Consider the following 19,510-nt stretch of genomic DNA (forward strand, 5'->3'; position numbering starts at 1 on the left):
AAGTGGGCGTGGTTTCAGTCAGAAGACCTATCGAAATCTATCGATAGAAACTTATCGACATGTTTTTTTTTTAAATTCTACTGGTTCCGAGGTCAACGATGAAATTTAGCGTTACAAAAGTAAGCAGTTAAATAATTCATTAAAATAAATAGATGCAGAAATTAAGAAATTAAATAGGATAATAAATTCCACCATGTTTTAGTGATTTACAAATCGTATTTATGTAATAGTGATTGTACTGTCCTTTTAATAACGAAAAAGGCATCAGCACTACTAACAACGAGGAAACCGTGCTCGAAAAAAAAAATACTGCATGTTTTTATTTTGAAAAGGTGAAACCGGATGTACCTTTTGGTTACCAGTGATCAGCTGACCGAACTGATCGGTGTGTCGGTGGGACAGCAGCTAAAAACAAGCCAAAAAGAAGGACAATTCGTGTTTCTGTTTTTCACGGAGGGACACCTTCATCGCTGGGTCTTCCGTTAGAAGGACATGTTTCAGTAGGACTCGTTTTTTGGGTATGTATCTACAATTTTTGACATTGTGTTTTGGTTCCGTTAGCCGCGTTGCTAACCTCGGAAGTCGCGACATTGCAGGTGTAGTTTAGCGTTAGCACTTCACAGATCACTGCACAGAGAATCTGTCTTTTAGCACCTGATAATCATTTAGCTTTTGTATAAATCTGTTTCTTTCTGGTGTCTGTGACTGTCCTGTGGCAGAGTGTAATTTGAATGTTTTCCCTTGTTTCCTAAACGCCGCTGAGCTTTCTGTAGACTTGGATTAAACGCCAAGGTTAATTATACAAATGCAGCACGAAAGCACGAACTGTTGATGTGTTCATGTGAACGCATACTGTTTGTTGTTTATTTATGTAAGAGGGTGATTGGTGACTCATTGATAGTGCATTTTTTTTTATATCAGACTTCAGCAATGACACGACTAATGCGTTAAGATTTAACCTAAAGTCTGAATGATCGTGTGTAGCATGTGTCTCTAATTTCTGTACACATGACAATGTTTCAGTACGATGAACGTTAGCATATAAGCATGCAATACGTTTAACATATTTAGCTATATACAGCCATTACGCAATATATACTAGCTAGAGTACTAGCTAGTAATGTTGGATACATATCGTCAGCCAGAACTAATGCAGTCCAGTACAACGGACCTGCAGCCTCATGGAGGTTTCATGATGACACTGAATCAGAGAGGTGCTGACTCACTCTATAATCATTTGGAGGGTATAATTTTTATTTATTAAAATTTTCCCATTCCTATTACATAATTGAGGGTGGGTTAAACACCATTGAGGACAGAGGCAAATCAGTGAGCAGGTTTAATTTATGATAATATTGCATTTATGCAACATGATGAAGTGCTTTGGTTTTTCAGTTATTTCACTGGATCAGCCAAAGCCCAATTATACCAAACAGGTGCTAATGATCATCAATTTCACATGTAGGTTGAAACACAGTCATAAACTGAAACAGAAACAGCTGTGTAGGAGGCTTAAAACTGGATGAGGAACAGCCAAACTCTGCTAACAAGGTGAGGTTGTGGAAGACAGTTTCATGTCACAGGTCATACACCATGGCCAGACTGAGCATAGCAACAAGACCCAAGGTAGTTATACTGCATCAGCAAGGTCTCTCCCAGACAAAGATTTCAAAGCAGACTGGGGTTCCAAGATGTGCTGTTCGAGCTCTTTTGAAGAAGCACAAAGAAACGGGTAACGTTGAGGATCGTAGACGCAGTGGTCGGCCAAGGAAACTTAGTGCAGCAGATGAAAAACACATGAAGCTTATTTCCCTTCGAAATCGGAAGATGTCCAGCAGTGCCATCAGCTCAGAACTGGCAGAAACCAGCGGTACACCTATCTACTGTCCAGAGAAGTCTGGCCAGAAGTGGTCTTCATGGAAGAGTTGCAGCCAAAAAGCCATACCTACGACATGGAAACAAGGCCAAGCGACTCAACTATGCATGAAAACATAGGAACTGGGGTGCAGAAAAATGGCAGCAGGTGCTCTGGACTGATGAGTCAAAATTTGAAATATTTGGCTGTAGCAGAAGGCAGTTTGTTCGCCGAAGGGCTGGAGAGCGGAACAATAATGAGTGTCTGCAGGCAACAGTGAAGCATGGTGGAGGTTCTTTGCAAGTTAGGGGCTGCATTTCTGTAAATGGAGTTGGAGATTTGGTCAGGATTAATGGTGTCCTCAATGCTGAGAAATACAGACAGATATTTATCCATTATGCAATACCATCAGGGAGGCGTATGATTGGCCCCAAATTTATTCTGCAGCAGGACAACGACCCCAAACATACAGCCGATATCATTAAGAACTATCTTCAGCGTAAAGAAGAACAAGAAGTCCTGGAAGTGATGGTATGGCCCCCACAGAGCCCTGACCTCAACATCATGGAGTCTGTCTGGGATTACATGAAGAGACAGAAGGATTTGAGGAAGCCTACATCCACAGAAGATCTGTGGTTAGTTCTCCAAGATGTTTGGAACAACCTACCAGCCGAGTTCCTTCAAACACTGTGTGCAAGTGTTCTTAGAAGAATTGATGCTGTTTTGAAGGCAAAGGGTGTTCACACCAAATATTGATTTGATTTAGATTTCTCTTCTGTTCATTCACTGCATTTTGCAAATTGATGAAAATAAACTATTAACACTTCCATTTTTGAAAGCATTCTTAGTTTACAGCATTTTTTCACACCTGCCTAAAACTTTTGCACAGTACTGTATATGTATATACAGTCAAGCCCGAAATTATTCATACCCCTGGCAAATTTTGACTTAAAGTTACTTTTATTCAACCAGCAAGTTTTTTTTTTTTTTTTTTTGACCGGAAATGACACAGGCTTCTCCCAAAAGATAATAAGACAATGTACAAGAGGCATCATTGTGTAAAAAAATATTTCTCAGCTTTTATTTACATTTGAACAAAAAGTGGTATGTCCAAAATCATTCATACCCTTCTCAATAAACAATAGAAAAGCCTTTATTGGCTATTACAGCAATCAAACGCTTCCTATAATTACTGACCAGCATTTTGCATGTCTCCACTGGTATTTTTGCCCATACATCTTTAGCGATGAGCTCCAACTCTTTCAGGTTGGAGGGTCTCCTTGCCATCACCCTAATCTTTAGCTCCCTCCACAGATTCTCAATTGGATTCAAGTCAGGACTCTGGCTTGGCCACTGCAAAACGTTAATGTTTTTGTCCGCTAACCATTTCTTCACCACTTTTGCTGTGTGTTTTGGGTCGTTGTCGTGCTGAAATGTCCACTGGTGCCCAAGGTCAAGTTTCTCTGCAGACTGCCTGATGTTGTTGTTGAGAATCTTGATGTATTGCTTGTTTTTCATGTTGCTGTTTATTGTGATTAGGTTCCCTGGTGCAGTGGCTGAAAAACATCCCCAAAGCATTAGGTTCCCACCACCATGTTGGACAGTGGGGATGGTGTTCTTAGGGTTGAAGGCTTCTCCTTCTCCTTGAAAACATTTAGATATGGCCTTATAGCCCTTTCCTGACTTGTGAGCAGCCACAAATTCACCAACACCACCTGTAAAGTAATAATGAACAAGTTGCATCTCGTTTGTCTGAACACAAACGGAAGTGTAAAAAAGATCATTTGTGATTGGAGGAGGAGCTCTGTGATGGAATGAGTCTTTGATGAACAACAGTTTATCCATCGGCACAACACTTCTATGTATTCACAGCACGGGTTGCCAGATATGGTCTGGGAGCACAGGCTTTACTTTTGGTCACTGTACAAAATACAGATGCTGCTGGTCTTCACTTCTGTGTTTTCCATTTTGATCTCTGTTTCCGTCTCTTTGGGTTTCTCGTTCTAACTCTCCGTTTGTCTTTCCAGACACATCACCATAATGTCCGGGAACAGCCTGGTTCTACCCATAGTGCTCTGGGGCCGCACGGCTCCCACCCACTGCATCAGCAGCCTGCTGGTGATGGATGACTTCAGCACCATCATCACCGGCTGCCATGACGGTCAGATCTGCCTCTGGGACATGACACCTGAGCTTGAGGTACTGTTAAGGGTGACGGTATTGATTGATGAAAAATAGTGGTGATGTTAGTGTGTGCGTTTTCTAACTACCTGTGATGTTTTCTCTTATTCTGCTTCTCATCGTCTTATTTTAACCTTCTTTTGTCTCCTCCTCTCGTCGCCTCAGATTTGTCCCAGAGCCATGTTGTTTGGACACACAGCCTCCATCACCTGTCTGTCCAAAGCCAGTGCATGCAGTGACAAGCAGTACATCGTCAGTGCATCTGAGAGCGGGTGAGTATGTTGTTATCACACATACCATACGCACATCTGTTAGAGATTCCATGTAAGTGGAGCATACAGATGTTGATTGCTTGCTGTGAAATAGCATCAACACAGTTAACTAGAGTGACTTGTTGACAAAAGTGTTGGCATCTTTTCATAAAACTCATCCAGAATCTCCCGCATTCATTTTTAGTTTTCACTTATAAACCCTTTGGATATAATGTCTTTTGTTTCTTATTATGCCTCCACGCCAAGAGGCAGAGCCAGAGGCACTCATTCATGTCTAACCTCAGTTTGGTCATGTTTTAGGGAGATGTGTTTATGGGATGTGAACGATGGACGCTGTATTGAGTTCACCAAGCTGGCCTGTGCTCACACTGGTATACAGGTAAGACACACACTCACATCCTGTAATCTCTCAGATAAAAGCTGGGATTTAAATAGTGGCCAAGCCTCACATAAACACAAACAAAGGACGGGTAAAAAACACTGAGGGATTACGGTTGCTCACATGGTAAATGAATCATAATGTACATTTCCACATCATGAATTCCCCCAGCACAGCAAAGTCATGTCATACTTCTGCTCTCACTTCTACTTTTTAGCACAAATACTCTTGTAATGTTTTTCAAACACTATTTAAGCTACTGTCACCGAAGTTCAACACATCCTGCAGATTTTTAATTTTAAAAACGCACCAGGAAAGGGTTTTTGCCCTTGAAGCTGTGGAAGGCTAAAAATAAAAATGGTTGTTTCCTGATCAGATTTTGCTTGTTTGTCTCCTCCTGTTGTCATCTCTTCTCACTTGTTGCTTTCTGTCTGTCTTCCCTCCGTGTCCGCTGTGGTTCTCCAGTTCTATCAATTCACCATCGGCACCGAAAGGGAGGGACGCCTGCTTTGTAATGGACATTACCCAGAGATCCTTGTGGTGGATGCCACTAGCCTGGAGGTCCTGTACTCGCTTGTGTCCAAGATCTCTCCTGACTGGATCAGCTCCATGAGCATCATCCGTTCCCACCGCACACAAGGTAAGCAGCTGATATCTTGTATAGTTTTTATATATAAAGCTATTTTCACCACTCAGGATGTAATTTGAGATACCAAATATTACTCACCACTTTTGCTTTTTCATTGAAGGCAAGGAAAACAAGGAAGATAGATCATATTACCCCAGTTTAGCTTCCTCCACTGGCTCCCAGTGCCGATTAGAAGAGATTTTAAGATCCTTTTACATGTTTTTAAAGCTCTTCATGGACTGAGACTGACCTACACTACAGATTCTCTGTCCTTTTATAATCCTTCATCAGCTCTCAGATTTTATACTCCAGAACTATGCAGAACCGTGCCAAGAGCTATAAGAGATGCTCAGTGAGCATTTTTAAATATTTCTTTTATTGTAAAGTACCTTGAGCTAGATCTGTTGTGTGCTCTATAAATAAAGTTTATTATTAGTATTATTATTGTTGTTTTTGACATGCCACTGTAGAGAAAACACATGAGTACAACTTAAAACAAATGGCTGAATTCCATTTAGCTGCTTCAGTTTCAGGTTCCTATTGTTCATGCTGGTTCACTGTCACTGACTCACTGGGACACAACAGAATAGAACCACTGTCGATGTTATTAACACCTGTCCTTCTGCTTTGGAAAAGACCTACTGGCGCAAATAACTTTTTGAAAATGTACAATCATTAAATAAGCAGAACACATTTTAATCATAGTATAATTATCAACATTATGAACTATTTTAATAAACCCACTTCCCACAGAACATCTGGAACAATGAGTTTAATTGCTGAGAAACAATGCAAATATTTTATTACTGACCCCTCCTGTAATGGCCTCATTTGAATGGAGCTGTAGCCCAAAAGACATTAATGCTATTATGATATGCTAAATGATCATGTTAGACTAACATGTAAAAAGTTAGCATGTTGCCATGCTAAATGTACCCCTGCATACAATATTATGCCACTTCTGTTGAGTGTTGATGGGCTCTGACTGTAATTTGCTGTCTCTTTGTAGAGGACACAGTGGTGGCAGTGTCAGTGACTGGGATCTTGAAGGTCTGGATCATCACAGCTGAGGTCAGCAAGATGCAGGTAGACCGCCGTTTGCTTGTTTAAAATAAACCATCAGTCTTGTGTCAGACATCTGTATATTACTTAAAGAAGACTAGGTTAAAACCTAGTAAATGTCCGGACCGCCTGTGGTCAATTATTATTGATGACTTCTCTCTCTCTCTCCCTCTCTCCTGCTCTCTCTGCTCGGTGTGTCTTATGTTTAGTTATTCCTCTGCCTCCTTTAGTAATAATGATACATGTAATCAAAGTATGGTTTTTGCTGTAATGGAGGCGAGGCTCAGTGTATTGGAAGCGCTCCTCCTCTTCCCTGCACTTTCCGAGCAGCCGGGAAACCAGAGCTGCTCAGTAGACTGCCCCTAACAAGAGGTGTAGCCCTGAGTCCCGGTCGGCATCCATACAGGGCCCAGACCTGAACCAGGTTTACACCCAGTCTGTTAAAAAAAGTCTCTAAATCTAGGGACAATGAGCTAAGTTATCAACACTGCAGCTGTAAACACCCCCCTAATAGAACCTGCTTACACCAGAAACTCCAAGTCAGTCAGTCAGTCAGTCAGTCAGTCAGTCAGTCAGTCAGTCAGTCAGTCAGTCAGTCAGTTGCGGTGGAACCAAAAATGTGGAAGCGCATGTCATCGTGAACAAAGGTCTTCACAGTTTTGCTTATGAGTATTGTGATTTACACTAATGTTAATATCCACCCCACTTATCAAAACTAATATCACCAAATGTATCATTACTTTGTTTTTTTTCTAGTGTTAAATACTGATATTTATACAACAGTTAGTTCCGACCAAGTAATTGGTGATATAGAGTATAACAGCACTGGGACGTTTAACTACATTTATCACTCCGCTTTACAGTTCAGTACCAGTCCAGTTGTGTTGTTGTTGTTGCCAAATAAATGATCAAATAAACAAACAAATCATAATCTGTTGTTGCTTATTTAACTAATATGGTGCTCGTAGAACTGTTGTATAAAAGCAATATCACACGAGAGGGTGTGTTTGTCTTCGGTACCGAATCACAGCTGTGCTCATATTCAGCACAACATCACTCCCTTTCGTGTGATATTGCTCACGTGTATCATCTCAGACTCTAATCTGTAATTTGTGTGTTTGTGTGTTCAGGACCTGGACCCAGTGTTTGAAGAAGAGTCCAAACCCATCTACTGTCAGGGCTGCCAGAGTATTTCCTTCTGCACCTTCACTCAGAGCAGCCTGCTGGTGGTCTGCTCCAAGTACTGGAGGGTAAGCGACTACAGCACCACAGCAAACTACACACAAAGTGTGGACCTGAAAATTCATCCATGGCCTGGGCTGATAGTTTCATTAATAATTACTATTCCTTGTGTGTGTCTGTGTGTCAGGTGTTTGATGCAGGTGACTACTCGTTGCTTTGCTCAGTGCCCAGTGACAACGACCAGGCCTGGACTGGAGGAGAGTTCATTGCTGCAGACAAAGTCATCATCTGGACAGAAGATGGCTGCAGTTACATCTACAAGCTGCCTGCCAGGTAAACCTGCTGATCTGGATCTCACATCACTGCTCAGTAACTTCTGATGGTTTTAACACATCCACAGAGGAGGAGAAAAGAGTCATGGTGATGCTCAGCTAAGTCATGCAAGCTGTACACACAGAGATTGTTAGCATCTATGGATTTGTTTGATTATGTCCTAAACTTAGACTTAATATTATTATTTTTATATTTGTTTATTTGGTAGGGACAGTGCATGTTCCTGAACACATGCATGTTCCTGAACACATGCATACAAAATACACAATGTATTATACACAAAGACAAAATAAAAAAAGAACATACATTTTGCTGTATACTGAGTAAATGATGGCAGATCTGGTTTGTCTCAAAGCCAGTGTTGAGATGTGTCTTTGTGTGTGTGTGTTTCCCCAGTTGTCTACCTGCTAGTGAACATTTCCGCAGCGATGTTGGGAAAACCAAAGAAGGCTCGATCCCTCCTCTGGTCTACAGCATCGCTAACCGCTCAGACAAACAGGTCAGTCCTCCGGCCTTCACTCTGTCCAGTTGTCAGTTCAGAAAGACATCTGATACTTATTAACGCCGCTAACAACTGGGAAGCCGAAACAATTTCTGTAATTGCAATATTTTTTATTTATTTAGTTAAACAAGAAGGAAAAAAGGAACTATGTAAAGATAGTTTGACACCACATTGCACTTTTAGCGAAAATGTTCTAAAGTAAGATTTTGTAATTTTTGTGTCGGACGAATTCAAATCAGTGTTGGGTGCAGTAGAATAATATAACGGCTCACAACAACACAACGACATATATATGCATGCATAACACTACTAAAAAGCTACACTGAAAACTCCTCATCAGGATCCGTAATATTTTCAGTGTATCCTCTTTTCAATAATGTCTGTTTCCAGGTAACGATAAATGAGCAGGAGCACACAAAGATAAATTGGATGAAAACTTCTGACATAATATTCATGATTAATTGTTTCGCAGACTTTAAGATCATGGAATGGCTCAGAAAAGTGTTAATTTTATATGCCTGCTACACGCCAGAAAAACAGAAACTTTTTTGTATTTCACTTAGTTAGTTACCTTTACCTCTGTTTCCACTAATAATAGACAGAAGCTGTTGCCGATGATTTAGCTTCTGTCTTTAACACACAAAAACTAGCATCCACTGTCATACTACCAGAATTGTTTGTGAGTAACTTCCACTTTCAGATGTATTTTATATACATACAAAAAGGCCTGTAATTAGTTTATTCATAGAACCAGACTGAAAATGAGTCGTATACCCAGGGCTCACTTCAGCCACATGGATTAGACCTGTAAAGCACCACCCCTGGTTACACTGATTTGTTTGAGAAAATTAATTAACAAATAATTTGGAGTACAAATATCAAATAATATATTTATCAATTCATGAATCAGTGTGTTTTGGTCACATCCTATAGAAAGAATAGATCACACATTTTCACTTCCATCAGTGCCACAGCGGTTATGTCACAATCAACACTGTTCTTCTCTTTATAATGTCAATGCAGTTTCATTCACTAAGTCTTTCATTTTTTCTTTTGTTGTTAAGGTGCCATCAATTAACCTCAACACTTCCTGCTCCAGATGTTTCACATTAAAAGCTGTCGGACGGTCAAACGGTCAAAGAGCATAATACCTCACTTTCGTTCCAAGCTTTTAATTTGAAGCATATGCAGGAAATGTTGAGTTTCACTGAAGGAAACTTAACAATTATTGAAAAAATGTCGAGGTAATTGGTGAACGAAAACAGAAGTTGTGTTAAAAAGTGAAAGTTAAAAGCAACAGAGTGATGAATATGACATGACTCTGGTATGAAGAACATTGTGCTGATTTTTCCATGTGACATTCAATTGTCCAGGTAATTCAACCCCACTCAGTGTTTTGAATGAGACCAGCCTTTGTCTGTTTTAATTGGCAACCAGCAGGTTTTATTTGAATATCAGTTTTTACTTAAATATAAACATAAAATCATCAACTCAGTTTTTTACCGCCTCCAGTAACTAAGATTGAGCAGTAGGTTTAAGTCTTAAATCAGGTCACCACCTGATTTAGGGTTGGGTTTAATCCATGTGTGTGAACATGACCCTTGTTGTTTTGTTTGTATTTATGATTTCATTTTGGACCTGCAGTATGTTGTTATGTGTCTATTCATAATTTATTGTCTCCTAGATATTTATTTGTCATCTGTGCCTTTTGTTATTTTTGTTGTTCTTTTTTACTGTTCTGTCTTCTGATGCTACCATGCCCCCTCCCCCACCCCTTCCTCTGACCTCCTCACTCCTCTCAAAAGGAAGGAGAAAGAGGTGAGGAGGAGGTGGCTGTGGAGGTGATGTGCCTCCCTGCCAGCGGGTGCGACTTGGAGCTCTACACCCCAGAGCTGCTATACCACCACCAGCCTCTAGAGGCGCCAGTAAGCCCTAGAAAATGCATACTGAAAAGCGAAAGACGGGAAGAAGAAGGTTGTCGCCTTCTTGGCTGAGCTGCAAAAGCTAAAATGGACATCATTACAGTGATGACACTAGTTTACCATTTTAGTTCCATTTAGTTCAAATATGATCTTTAAAAACCATTCATCAATTCCAAACTAATGTCTCTGAAACCAACCCTAGTCAGATGTTTACATGTGGTTACACTTAGATTTTTTGCACCATCAAATGAAAGAAAAGCATTACACAATTAGAAAAGGACCATACCACTGGTTTAGCATGTTTTTAGACATTAACTACAAATTGTACATTCTTCATAGTATTGTCGAGTATCCAGCATTATCCAAGACAACCAAAATGGACGTCATAGAAAAGATAATGTGAATTTGATTCATTGTTGCTTCTTGTATTAAAAAGATGGAATAATACCAGGATTTAAACAGTGAAATTTCATGCCACTCAATTAATTTCAATTGAACTGCTGCGACCAGTGAATTTACTAGAGGGGACGAGGTAAATTAGTGCTATTTTTTGTGATGAGTTCAGCTATGGTGAACTTTGACACCCAAATTTGGGACATAGCAAGAGTCCAAAGTAGAGGAAACAGCATAGTTTATTAGCTGTGCTGTACCATCCTCTTTTATTTAACCTCTTCTTTTAGAGTATAAACCGCTTCACAGCAGAGGAAGATTTCAAGAATAAGTCGTAGTATTATCAGAATTAAGAATGTAAAATTTTGAGAGAGAAAAACATAATTAAAACATAACATTATTTTTTAGGAATATTACATCAACCAATCAAAGAGGTGAAAGGACAGTCAGTGTCAGCTGCTGTTTGTCTGTCTAACAATAGAATAAACTCAGTTTCTCCACAATCTTTTCAGTCTCCTGATGAGGATGATGATGATGATGATGATGAACCAAAAGATGAAGAATTTACTTATTTGTGAGACCTGCTAAAGTAGAACTTCACAGGATGCTCCACGTTCCTCATTTTAAAGCTTCTGATGTTTCCCGCTAAAACAACATGGAACCTAAAATTACAACTTTATTCTTATAATATTATCACTTTTTTCTTGAAATTTCAGTTTTTGTCGCCCTATGTGGCCCCAATACTACGTCTTCTCTTTTTCCTTCTTCAATAAAACTCTTTAGTGAATTTATTGAAATGAAAATCTGCACAATCTAGAACAAAATACCTGGAGTTGTTAAACAACCCAGTGCAGAGAAAAAGAAAACAAGCTAATCTCCTTGAGTGTCTAGCACTAGCATGTCCTGGCTGCCCAGGATATAAGACAAAAGCAAAAAATGCTCACATTGGAGAAGCTAGAACCAGAGAATATTTGATGTTTTTGCTTTTTCAAGTGACTTAAAGGTTTAATAAATTATCAGTATTGTTCACTGTGATGGCTTATTTCTCTGCAGCAAGTTTAAAGCTGCTTTTTGATAGAAATCGACTGAAACCAGTGGGTGCCTGAAAGGAAGGAAATCCATCTCAACACTAATGGATGGTTTTGAAAATGATTAACATATAATAGTGTGAATTCCAAATGTGTGCAGAAACAGTGGTATGGTTAGGTAGGTATCAGATGTAACACTGTGGCCAGGCTAGGAGAAACCTTAGGGGTCAGGATGAGGCGTTGAATTTATCTTTGAGATGAAGAGACTGAAGATTCAAAATAGTTTTGGAGTTTTTTGTTTGGGGGGAGGTTTACAGCCGACTTGTCAGGAGGATGTTTTTCTGAATTGTGACTTTGCAGCTCAGCCAGAAAACGACGACTGGACGAGAGGAGCAAACTGTGAGAACGGTAGCGAAAACACTGACATCCACTCTGTGGCTCACATTCAACCTTCACTGTGTTAACAAACAGGGATGTGGCGGCATTATTATGTTGTGTATTGTTATTCTCCCTGAAGCTCAAACAAATGGTTGAATTCTGAAGGAAAAAAGCACCAGATTTTGTGTTCGCCTATATGAAAACTCAAAGGGCTTTGTGGTATCATGGTCAATGCTAAAATAATAATGCTAGAAAAATAATATAGAGGAAAAAAGCTTAATATGCATAATAGTGACATTTTAAAGTGTTAAAGGCATTCACTGTTTACCAAGAACCAAGCACCAAGGAGTTTATAGAAAAATGTGGTACTTTTAATACTAAAATATTATAATATAATATAAAATATTGCATATTGTGAGAAATATTGCAATATTTGATTTTAGTGAAAGCCTAATACATTGGTTCTTTACAACTAGACTGAGCATGTATAGCATATATATTGAAAACAACAAAGACTGGACTCTTGTGAAACACCATAATTATCAGAAATAAACAGATACTTGATGCAAGAGAGATGATCACAGGTAGTATATTTCCACAGGTGTGTGTGTGAAGTCACACTTTAGCCTTCAGACTCATTGTCAAAGTGTGGGAGTGTGAGCCGCTGAGTCGATGACATTAAAAGGTGAATCGCCTGTTGTGTTTGCTCCGCTCTTTGTTTTCCTTCCTGCCTGCCTGACAGACTGAACTCATTCTGGTTCACCTGGTTTCATGCTCTCTTCCCACTAAAACAAATTTCCCTCCTCCAAAAGCACCATCACCCTCCTCATCCGTCTTCATACTGATGAAGATGCATGCAAAGTCCCCCAAGCTGCTTTTTAACCAAAATAATGACGTGCTGAGTCCCCGAGATGACGACAAACCAAAGACACACAGCGAGGAGTGACAGGAATACTGTGACATTTTGGATTCAATTGGTTTGCTTATCTTCACCAGGCACCTGTCACTTTGGATTAAAAATGTCCATATTTGTTTGCAAAATAAAAAACAAATTTACACTACAGTAGATATCTTTGGGGACATGAAACAGATTAAACTTTGCTTGTGTGACAAGATTCATATAAAGAAAAGTCACCAGCAATGAAATTCATTTGTATTCCTGCATATCCTTTGTTCAGTATATATTATATTTGTGTTCAGTTACAGCATCTGATACAGATAGAACTAGAGGAAATGGTGTTTGTGTGTGGCCACCAGACCTGATTCAACACTATAGTTAGCATGTTTTTTTGTTTGTTTCATCCTTGTTTGGATACCAGGTGGGTGGGGTTTTCCTGTTTGAACTATCTGCAGTTAAATAGCACTCACTTTTTCTGAGATGTGACATCCCCAGGCATTGTTGTTGTTGATTCACCTCGGCTGCAAAGGGAACCAGGCCTTTATTTCACATAGAAGGGCTTCTGCTGCTGATTTTACCTTGTTTATGAATAAATACTTGTTGTCTTGATGATCATTTAGGGTAGTATAAATATTTCCATAGAACTAATGTCATGAGTAGAACAAGAGTCATGCCATACTTTTTTTTTAGATGCTGGTAAGTTACTTTCAGTGAAACTTAATGCACAGATGCATCGCGTTACAAAGCATAGACTGTAAATAAAGATGGATGTAGCCTCTGTCACCCACAGGATTCTGAAGAGCAGTTTTGAAGCTCAGAGTGGGCTGCTCTGTTGTTGCCATCTTGGCAGTGTCTGACTCTGCCCCTAACTCCCAGATAATCCAATGGGCAAAGAGGAGGGGTGAGTGTGGAGCTGAGGTTTGTGGCAAGCAAAAGAGGCCACACCCTCAATTATGCAGAACTTTAAGTCTTAATAAAATGTAAACAGGTGTGTTTTACAAATAGGTGTCATTAAGGAGGAAATTAGCTGTAGTGGCAAAAACTGCTTCTTGTACCAGGCTGTAAACATGTTTATTTCTGCTGTAAAGTTGGACATTTTAACATAGGAGTCTATGGGGACTGACTCACTGTTGGTGCCGTACTCTAGTGGTCGTTAGAGGAACTGCTGTTTTGAGCACTTCAGTGTTGGCTTCATTTTCCAGCCTGGGAGGTTGATGCTTGGTTACAGCGATCAAAGAAAACAGAGTTCCCCCAGTAAATAAAATAAAAATTTAACTGTTGGTAAACGTTATTTACTGGTATGAATTACGGATGAAACACTCTCTCTCTCACACACACACACACACACACACACACACACACACACTCCTGATTTTTTCTTTTAACAATGGCCTTTTTCTTCATCAGTTATTTGAATACCAGCTCTTAGTTGAGACATTACACATTTTTGTTTTGCATTCTCTGTCTTGGTTATTTATTCCGGTGATTACTAGAAGAGTCTGAAAGAAAGAAATTCATTCAAGCCTCTTGTAACTCAGCATACCAGCATTTTGTGACCGTGGAATGAGGATGATGCAGAATGTGCAACAAGGCTGTTGACTGTTTTTTTTTTTTTACAACACTACAAATGTTAAAAGTGAAAACCCCGCTCACCTGCTGCCCAGAGCCAGTCTAAAGAAACACACAGAAATTCTTAGAAGTCACCATGTGTTGATCTTCTCTCTCTCTGCCTCTCTCGTGCTGTCTGCTTAAAACCTAACACTCACTGATGTATTAACATCTTCTATCAAGATGTGGTTTGGTTTGTGTGTGTGTTGCTTTGTGAGTGTTTGTGTGTTTAAAAACAAGATTTGGTGGAACTTTGCATAGATTATCCACAGCGTTCAAATGAGCTGCACTAACTGATCGTGGTACACACTGAACACCTCAGCCATTCCCCACATCTGTACCTCTTTAAATGTTGTAGTTTAGTCAGTCTAACACACCCAAAGGTTTACTAGCTTTTATTGTCATCATTATCACTGTGATGGATTAGCAGGAAAAACACTCCACCTGCCGGCAGCTCCTGAAAAGACACTCATTGGTTAAGGTATCTTCCACGGAAGGCTTCAAACCAGGATATTTGTCTACATCTTTTGACCTTGGCCACAGTGCCTATGTGCCATAACCTGGGCAGGTGTGAAACCTTTCAGGGTGTTGGCTACAAACAAGCAGACAGATTAGGAGTCCCTGCCACAGCATGATTTTCTCCACTGCAAGCTAACTTACTGTCCCTGCTGGAATCCAGCTTCAAACTGTTTTATTCTAAATCAGCAAGAAATCTAAGAGGAAATCCACCCTGAAGCAGAACTGCTGAGTTGATGAATTGGCATCAAGTGCTGACATTTTCATTGTGGAATGAAATGTTTCAGCTATGGGACTAGATTTGGTCAAACACACTTTTAGTGCTTTTCCACTGCAGAAACTTGACAACCTTTAACCTGGAGCTTGCTACACCCTTTAACTTTTCTTAAACTCTAATCACTTTGCTTTATCACCATTCAAACCCGAGTGCTGCCCAAATTCTGTTTCAGAAACTCATCCTCAGAGGGTGTTTTATTAATTTTATTAAGCTCCTGCATTGAAAAAGGAACTGTCTAATGCCCAACTGATGAGCAGTTTTATGAAAGAAAGGCTCATTTTTAAAGTCTGTTTGCTTATATTCAAAATATATAATTTGGCCAGGTGTGGGCAAACGTTTGCACACAGCAAAAGTTGTCCAGGTAATTGGCAAAAGAGAACTAGTCTGTGAACTTTTCAGACAGTATCTCTGTTTGAGAGTGGTAATGGCCCTCAGAACATTTGCTTAGCTACATCATGGATGTTTCATAATTTTCTTGTCCGGTGCACATCACTGCTTTATAGCCATAATCACAGAAAGGAGCTGCCTTCTCGTGTGTTTAAGTAATATCATAGAGGCCAGTACGTCTAAACATGAATAAAACGAATGCAGCGTGACTGAGTGACAAGGTTATACCATTGGTAGGCCGAGTGTTGGAGTATTCCCATTGGTCATTGTTTTTTCCAACTGATTTGGCTTGAACTCTCTGTAGCTAAAATCATAGCACAGTCTTTGTCTTCAGTTTATGTGTTTGGTGATTTTGTCAAACCATATCATGGTCATAAACTCAGGTTTTAGCAGCAGTTTGGAAGGTAGTCTTGACTGAAACCAGCTGATACTAGGCAGAATGCCGACAATGCGGTCCAACCATTCACTAGGTTTTGACCTGGTCTTGTTTTACCTGGTCTATACAGCAATGACAAATTTCATTTTTCTCTTTAGGAACTCCAGTAACCACTGAGCAAAATTCACAGTTTGGGAATGGCATAAGTTAGTTCTGTTTAGGGGTGGATTGTTCCTTTTGTGGCAAAAAAAGCTATGCTGCCCTCCTCCCATCTCCTCCATTATTCCTCAGTGACCTCTGAACTGGTCATGTTGCCTTTTAAAATGTTAAAACAGAAATGACATGTTATAAACTGACCTCATCTTTCATCTGGTCCTACTTTCACACTGAAGCCTCGGTGAGTTTCCCACATCATGTTTAAACCTGTCAGGCTTTCATGAATCCAGAGTCATAGATTTGACGCAACTGTCCATGTCTATGGCTCTTGATTTTGTCCATGATTTCCTTCAGTGGACGGACGTTTCACCTCACAGTGCTGCCAAACCGAGCAAAGGGAAACTCACCTGGTAATGGACAGTGGTAGCCTTTGTAGAAGACACCTGATCCAGTCCTCTTGGAGAGACTGGAGGGACAAATATGGTGAAAGTCATGTGATTGTTGATGTCACGTTAAGAAAGTCATTTGTGTTGAAGCTCTGGAGATTGACAAATTGGTTGAAGTAATAGAGTAGTTTAAATATTTGGTCATAAATGGTTAAATTGAGGTATTATTTAGTTTGAGCGACAGCCACTTTGGCCTTCAGTCCCTTGGCTCTCATCCTATCTGTTCCTGTTGTTTTAACCCCACCTGTCCATCCTTTGTGCTGCATTGGCACAGCAAAGGTGAACTTCTGCAGTGGCTACATTTGGTTTTATTTTACACTTCATAGCAGTTTACTGCTGTTTCTTAAAGCCCCTCTGAAAGAAAGTCCCAGTAAAACCCAAACAGCATGTTGGAATCGGTCAGTATCTGCTTAGATCCAGCCTGCAGAGGAGTCGGAGGCCCAGGTGAATCAGAGGTGTTTGGTCCTCTTTTATGTTGCTGGTGATCGTATGAAGACAACCAGAGAACAAAAGCAAACATTTCTGCTTCACATGGCCCTCAGACGTAGAAGCAGTATGGCACCAAAAAACAAAACTAAGTCCAACATTTCCAGTTGTTGTTTACTTTCTATCTATTTAGTCTAATAGTCTTTTGGGGGAAAAACTCTCTACTAAAGTAAGTAAGAGTGATCTGATGCATGCTGGGCTTTGGGTTTTCAGTTTTTGATGCCTTTTTTTTTTTTTTTTTGCCGCGATCCTCCAGCTCCTCATCTGTCCTCCCGTGACTCGGTTCTTCTTCGGCCGGCGTGAACCCTTCCACAAGCTGCTGATCCAGGGAGACTCAGCGGGCAGACTGTCCCTGTGGAGCATCCCAGACACCTCGCCTCTGCAGCCGCTGTCGACTGCTGCCGGTGAGGACGCCTCGGCTCGTGTGGCACGATCATTTCTCTAGAAGAGTCGTGAGGCTGTCGGTCTTCACACACTGTAAAAATACACAGTCCACACTTGTAATTGAAGGGTGATATAACAGCTCTATGCTTATTCTTTCCCCTAACAAATGATCAAAATGCTAGTTACACAAAAATATAATTTTTTAAAAAAGTTAAAACTGGTCATTTACCTGAAAAATATATAAAAAGAGAACTACAGGAAATAATATACACCTACAACATAAAAACCTCCTCATGGTTGTACGGAAATTGTTACGCTGAGGTGACAAGCCACCCACATGTTCACGTATCTCTCATTGTCATCCGTTTAATTAGAAATGAATGAACAATAGAGACACTCATTAATACATGGCATTTGATCTTTCTCTCAGCATTAACTTAATGTTTATCTAACACTTGGGCTTTGATTCTGTCGTTCTCTCCCTGCAGAGCTGCAGGTGTCGTCCACCATCAGTCTCCAGGAGGCGTTTGATAAGTTGACCCCCGTGTCTGCTGGGATCATCGACCAGCTCAGCGTCCTGCCTGGCAAAGAAGAACCCGTCAAGGTTTGAACCCAGACAACGTAACACAAACGAGATGTTTACAGAAGGCCAAAGAAGTCATTGCAACCAAGTAAAACAAAAACATCACTCCACCTCTTGTTATAATTGGCTCCTTATTGCAGCCCACTCTAATTGATCTAATTGGATAACTGTTGCTTGACTTCGCTTGAGTTGCATTCCCAGGCTCATAGTTCAAAACGGCTGCTGTGTGACTAAAACATGTTTCATTGTTCTTGTGTGTGTGTGTGTGTGTGTGTGTGTGTGTGTGTGTGTCTTCCTCCTCAGGTGACAGCCAGCGTGTACATCCCCTCTCAGGGTCGACTGGTGTGCGGGAGAGAAGACGGCAGCATCATCCTGGTTCCTGCCACTCAGACCGCCATCGTTCAGCTACTGCAGGGAGAGCACATGCTCCGGAGAGGTGAGGGAGGGTCACGGAGAGGGGAGGAACGTCCGGGGACGAGAGAATAGAAGCTTTATCATCATTAAAACATTTACAAGGCTGTAAAAATCTAAAGCATCTAAAGGCTAAAAGTAGCTCCTAACTTTCTGATTTAGGAATAACTCCTAAATCTTAAAAAAAAAAAAAAATTTGCAGCAGACTCCATTAGTTTCCATCCCATCATCCATCCCCAGTCTCTGTTTCATGTCCGTTCTGAGCGTTGTGTCCGTCTCCGTCCTGCAGGCTGGCCGCCGCATCGTACCTTGCGAGGTCACCGGAACAAGGTGACATGTGTCCTGTACCCGTACCAGATCTCCCCCCGCTACGACCAGCGCTCACTGGTATCTGGAGGAGTGGACTTCTCCGTCATCGTCTGGGACATTTTCACCGGAGAGATGAAGCACATCTTCTGTGTCCACGGAGGAGAGATCACCCAGCTCATCATCCCCCCGGAAAACTGCAGCGTACGTAATGATGATGTTCAGTCTTGAGATGTTTGTTTGTTTTTTTTTTTTCAGTTTATTGTCTGTTGTGTTTGTGGAGAGATGTGTTTTGTTGCTGATGCTAGAGTTAAGTGTTGCAGGGTTCATGTTGTTACCATGGAAATAACTTTAATGACATTGTGTTTTGGTCAAATGTTGAAAACACACACAGACACACACACACACACACACACACACACACACACACACACACACACACACACACACACACAGAGTCGCCCCTCAAACCAAATGAAACTCTAAAAGGACTGTGTCTGTCTGTGTTGTTAAAATGACATTAAGATGAAATCATCATTGTGATCAACTGTGTTGTTGCCACGG

General features: G+C 40.5%; 1 protein-coding gene across 3 annotated transcripts in view; it reads left to right on the forward strand.

Annotated features, from left to right (window-relative positions):
• Window positions 1–370: 370 nt before the first annotated feature.
• The window catches only part of LOC130186261 (WD repeat-containing protein 7), a 119,659-nt gene continuing 100,519 nt past the window's right edge, over window positions 371–19,510 (forward strand). For 2 of the 3 annotated variants that reach the window (XM_056403184.1, XM_056403186.1), the window contains exons 1-13: window positions 371–518; window positions 3,883–4,054; window positions 4,202–4,308; window positions 4,609–4,687; window positions 5,153–5,327; window positions 6,325–6,401; window positions 7,508–7,627; window positions 7,747–7,892; window positions 8,289–8,391; window positions 17,519–17,666; window positions 18,135–18,250; window positions 18,533–18,665; window positions 18,930–19,150. In XM_056403184.1, the coding sequence (XP_056259159.1) occupies window positions 3,896–4,054; window positions 4,202–4,308; window positions 4,609–4,687; window positions 5,153–5,327; window positions 6,325–6,401; window positions 7,508–7,627; window positions 7,747–7,892; window positions 8,289–8,391; window positions 17,519–17,666; window positions 18,135–18,250; window positions 18,533–18,665; window positions 18,930–19,150 (1,584 nt within the window). In that variant the 5' untranslated portion in view covers window positions 371–518; window positions 3,883–3,895. The remainder of the gene's footprint in view (window positions 519–3,882; window positions 4,055–4,201; window positions 4,309–4,608; window positions 4,688–5,152; window positions 5,328–6,324; window positions 6,402–7,507; window positions 7,628–7,746; window positions 7,893–8,288; window positions 8,392–17,518; window positions 17,667–18,134; window positions 18,251–18,532; window positions 18,666–18,929; window positions 19,151–19,510) is intronic. The other variant, XM_056403185.1, reaches the window with a different exon arrangement.

The sequence above is a fragment of the Seriola aureovittata genome, chromosome 18, assembly GCF_021018895.1.
Source record: "Seriola aureovittata isolate HTS-2021-v1 ecotype China chromosome 18, ASM2101889v1, whole genome shotgun sequence".
Lineage (NCBI taxonomy): Eukaryota > Metazoa > Chordata > Actinopteri > Carangiformes > Carangidae > Seriola > Seriola aureovittata.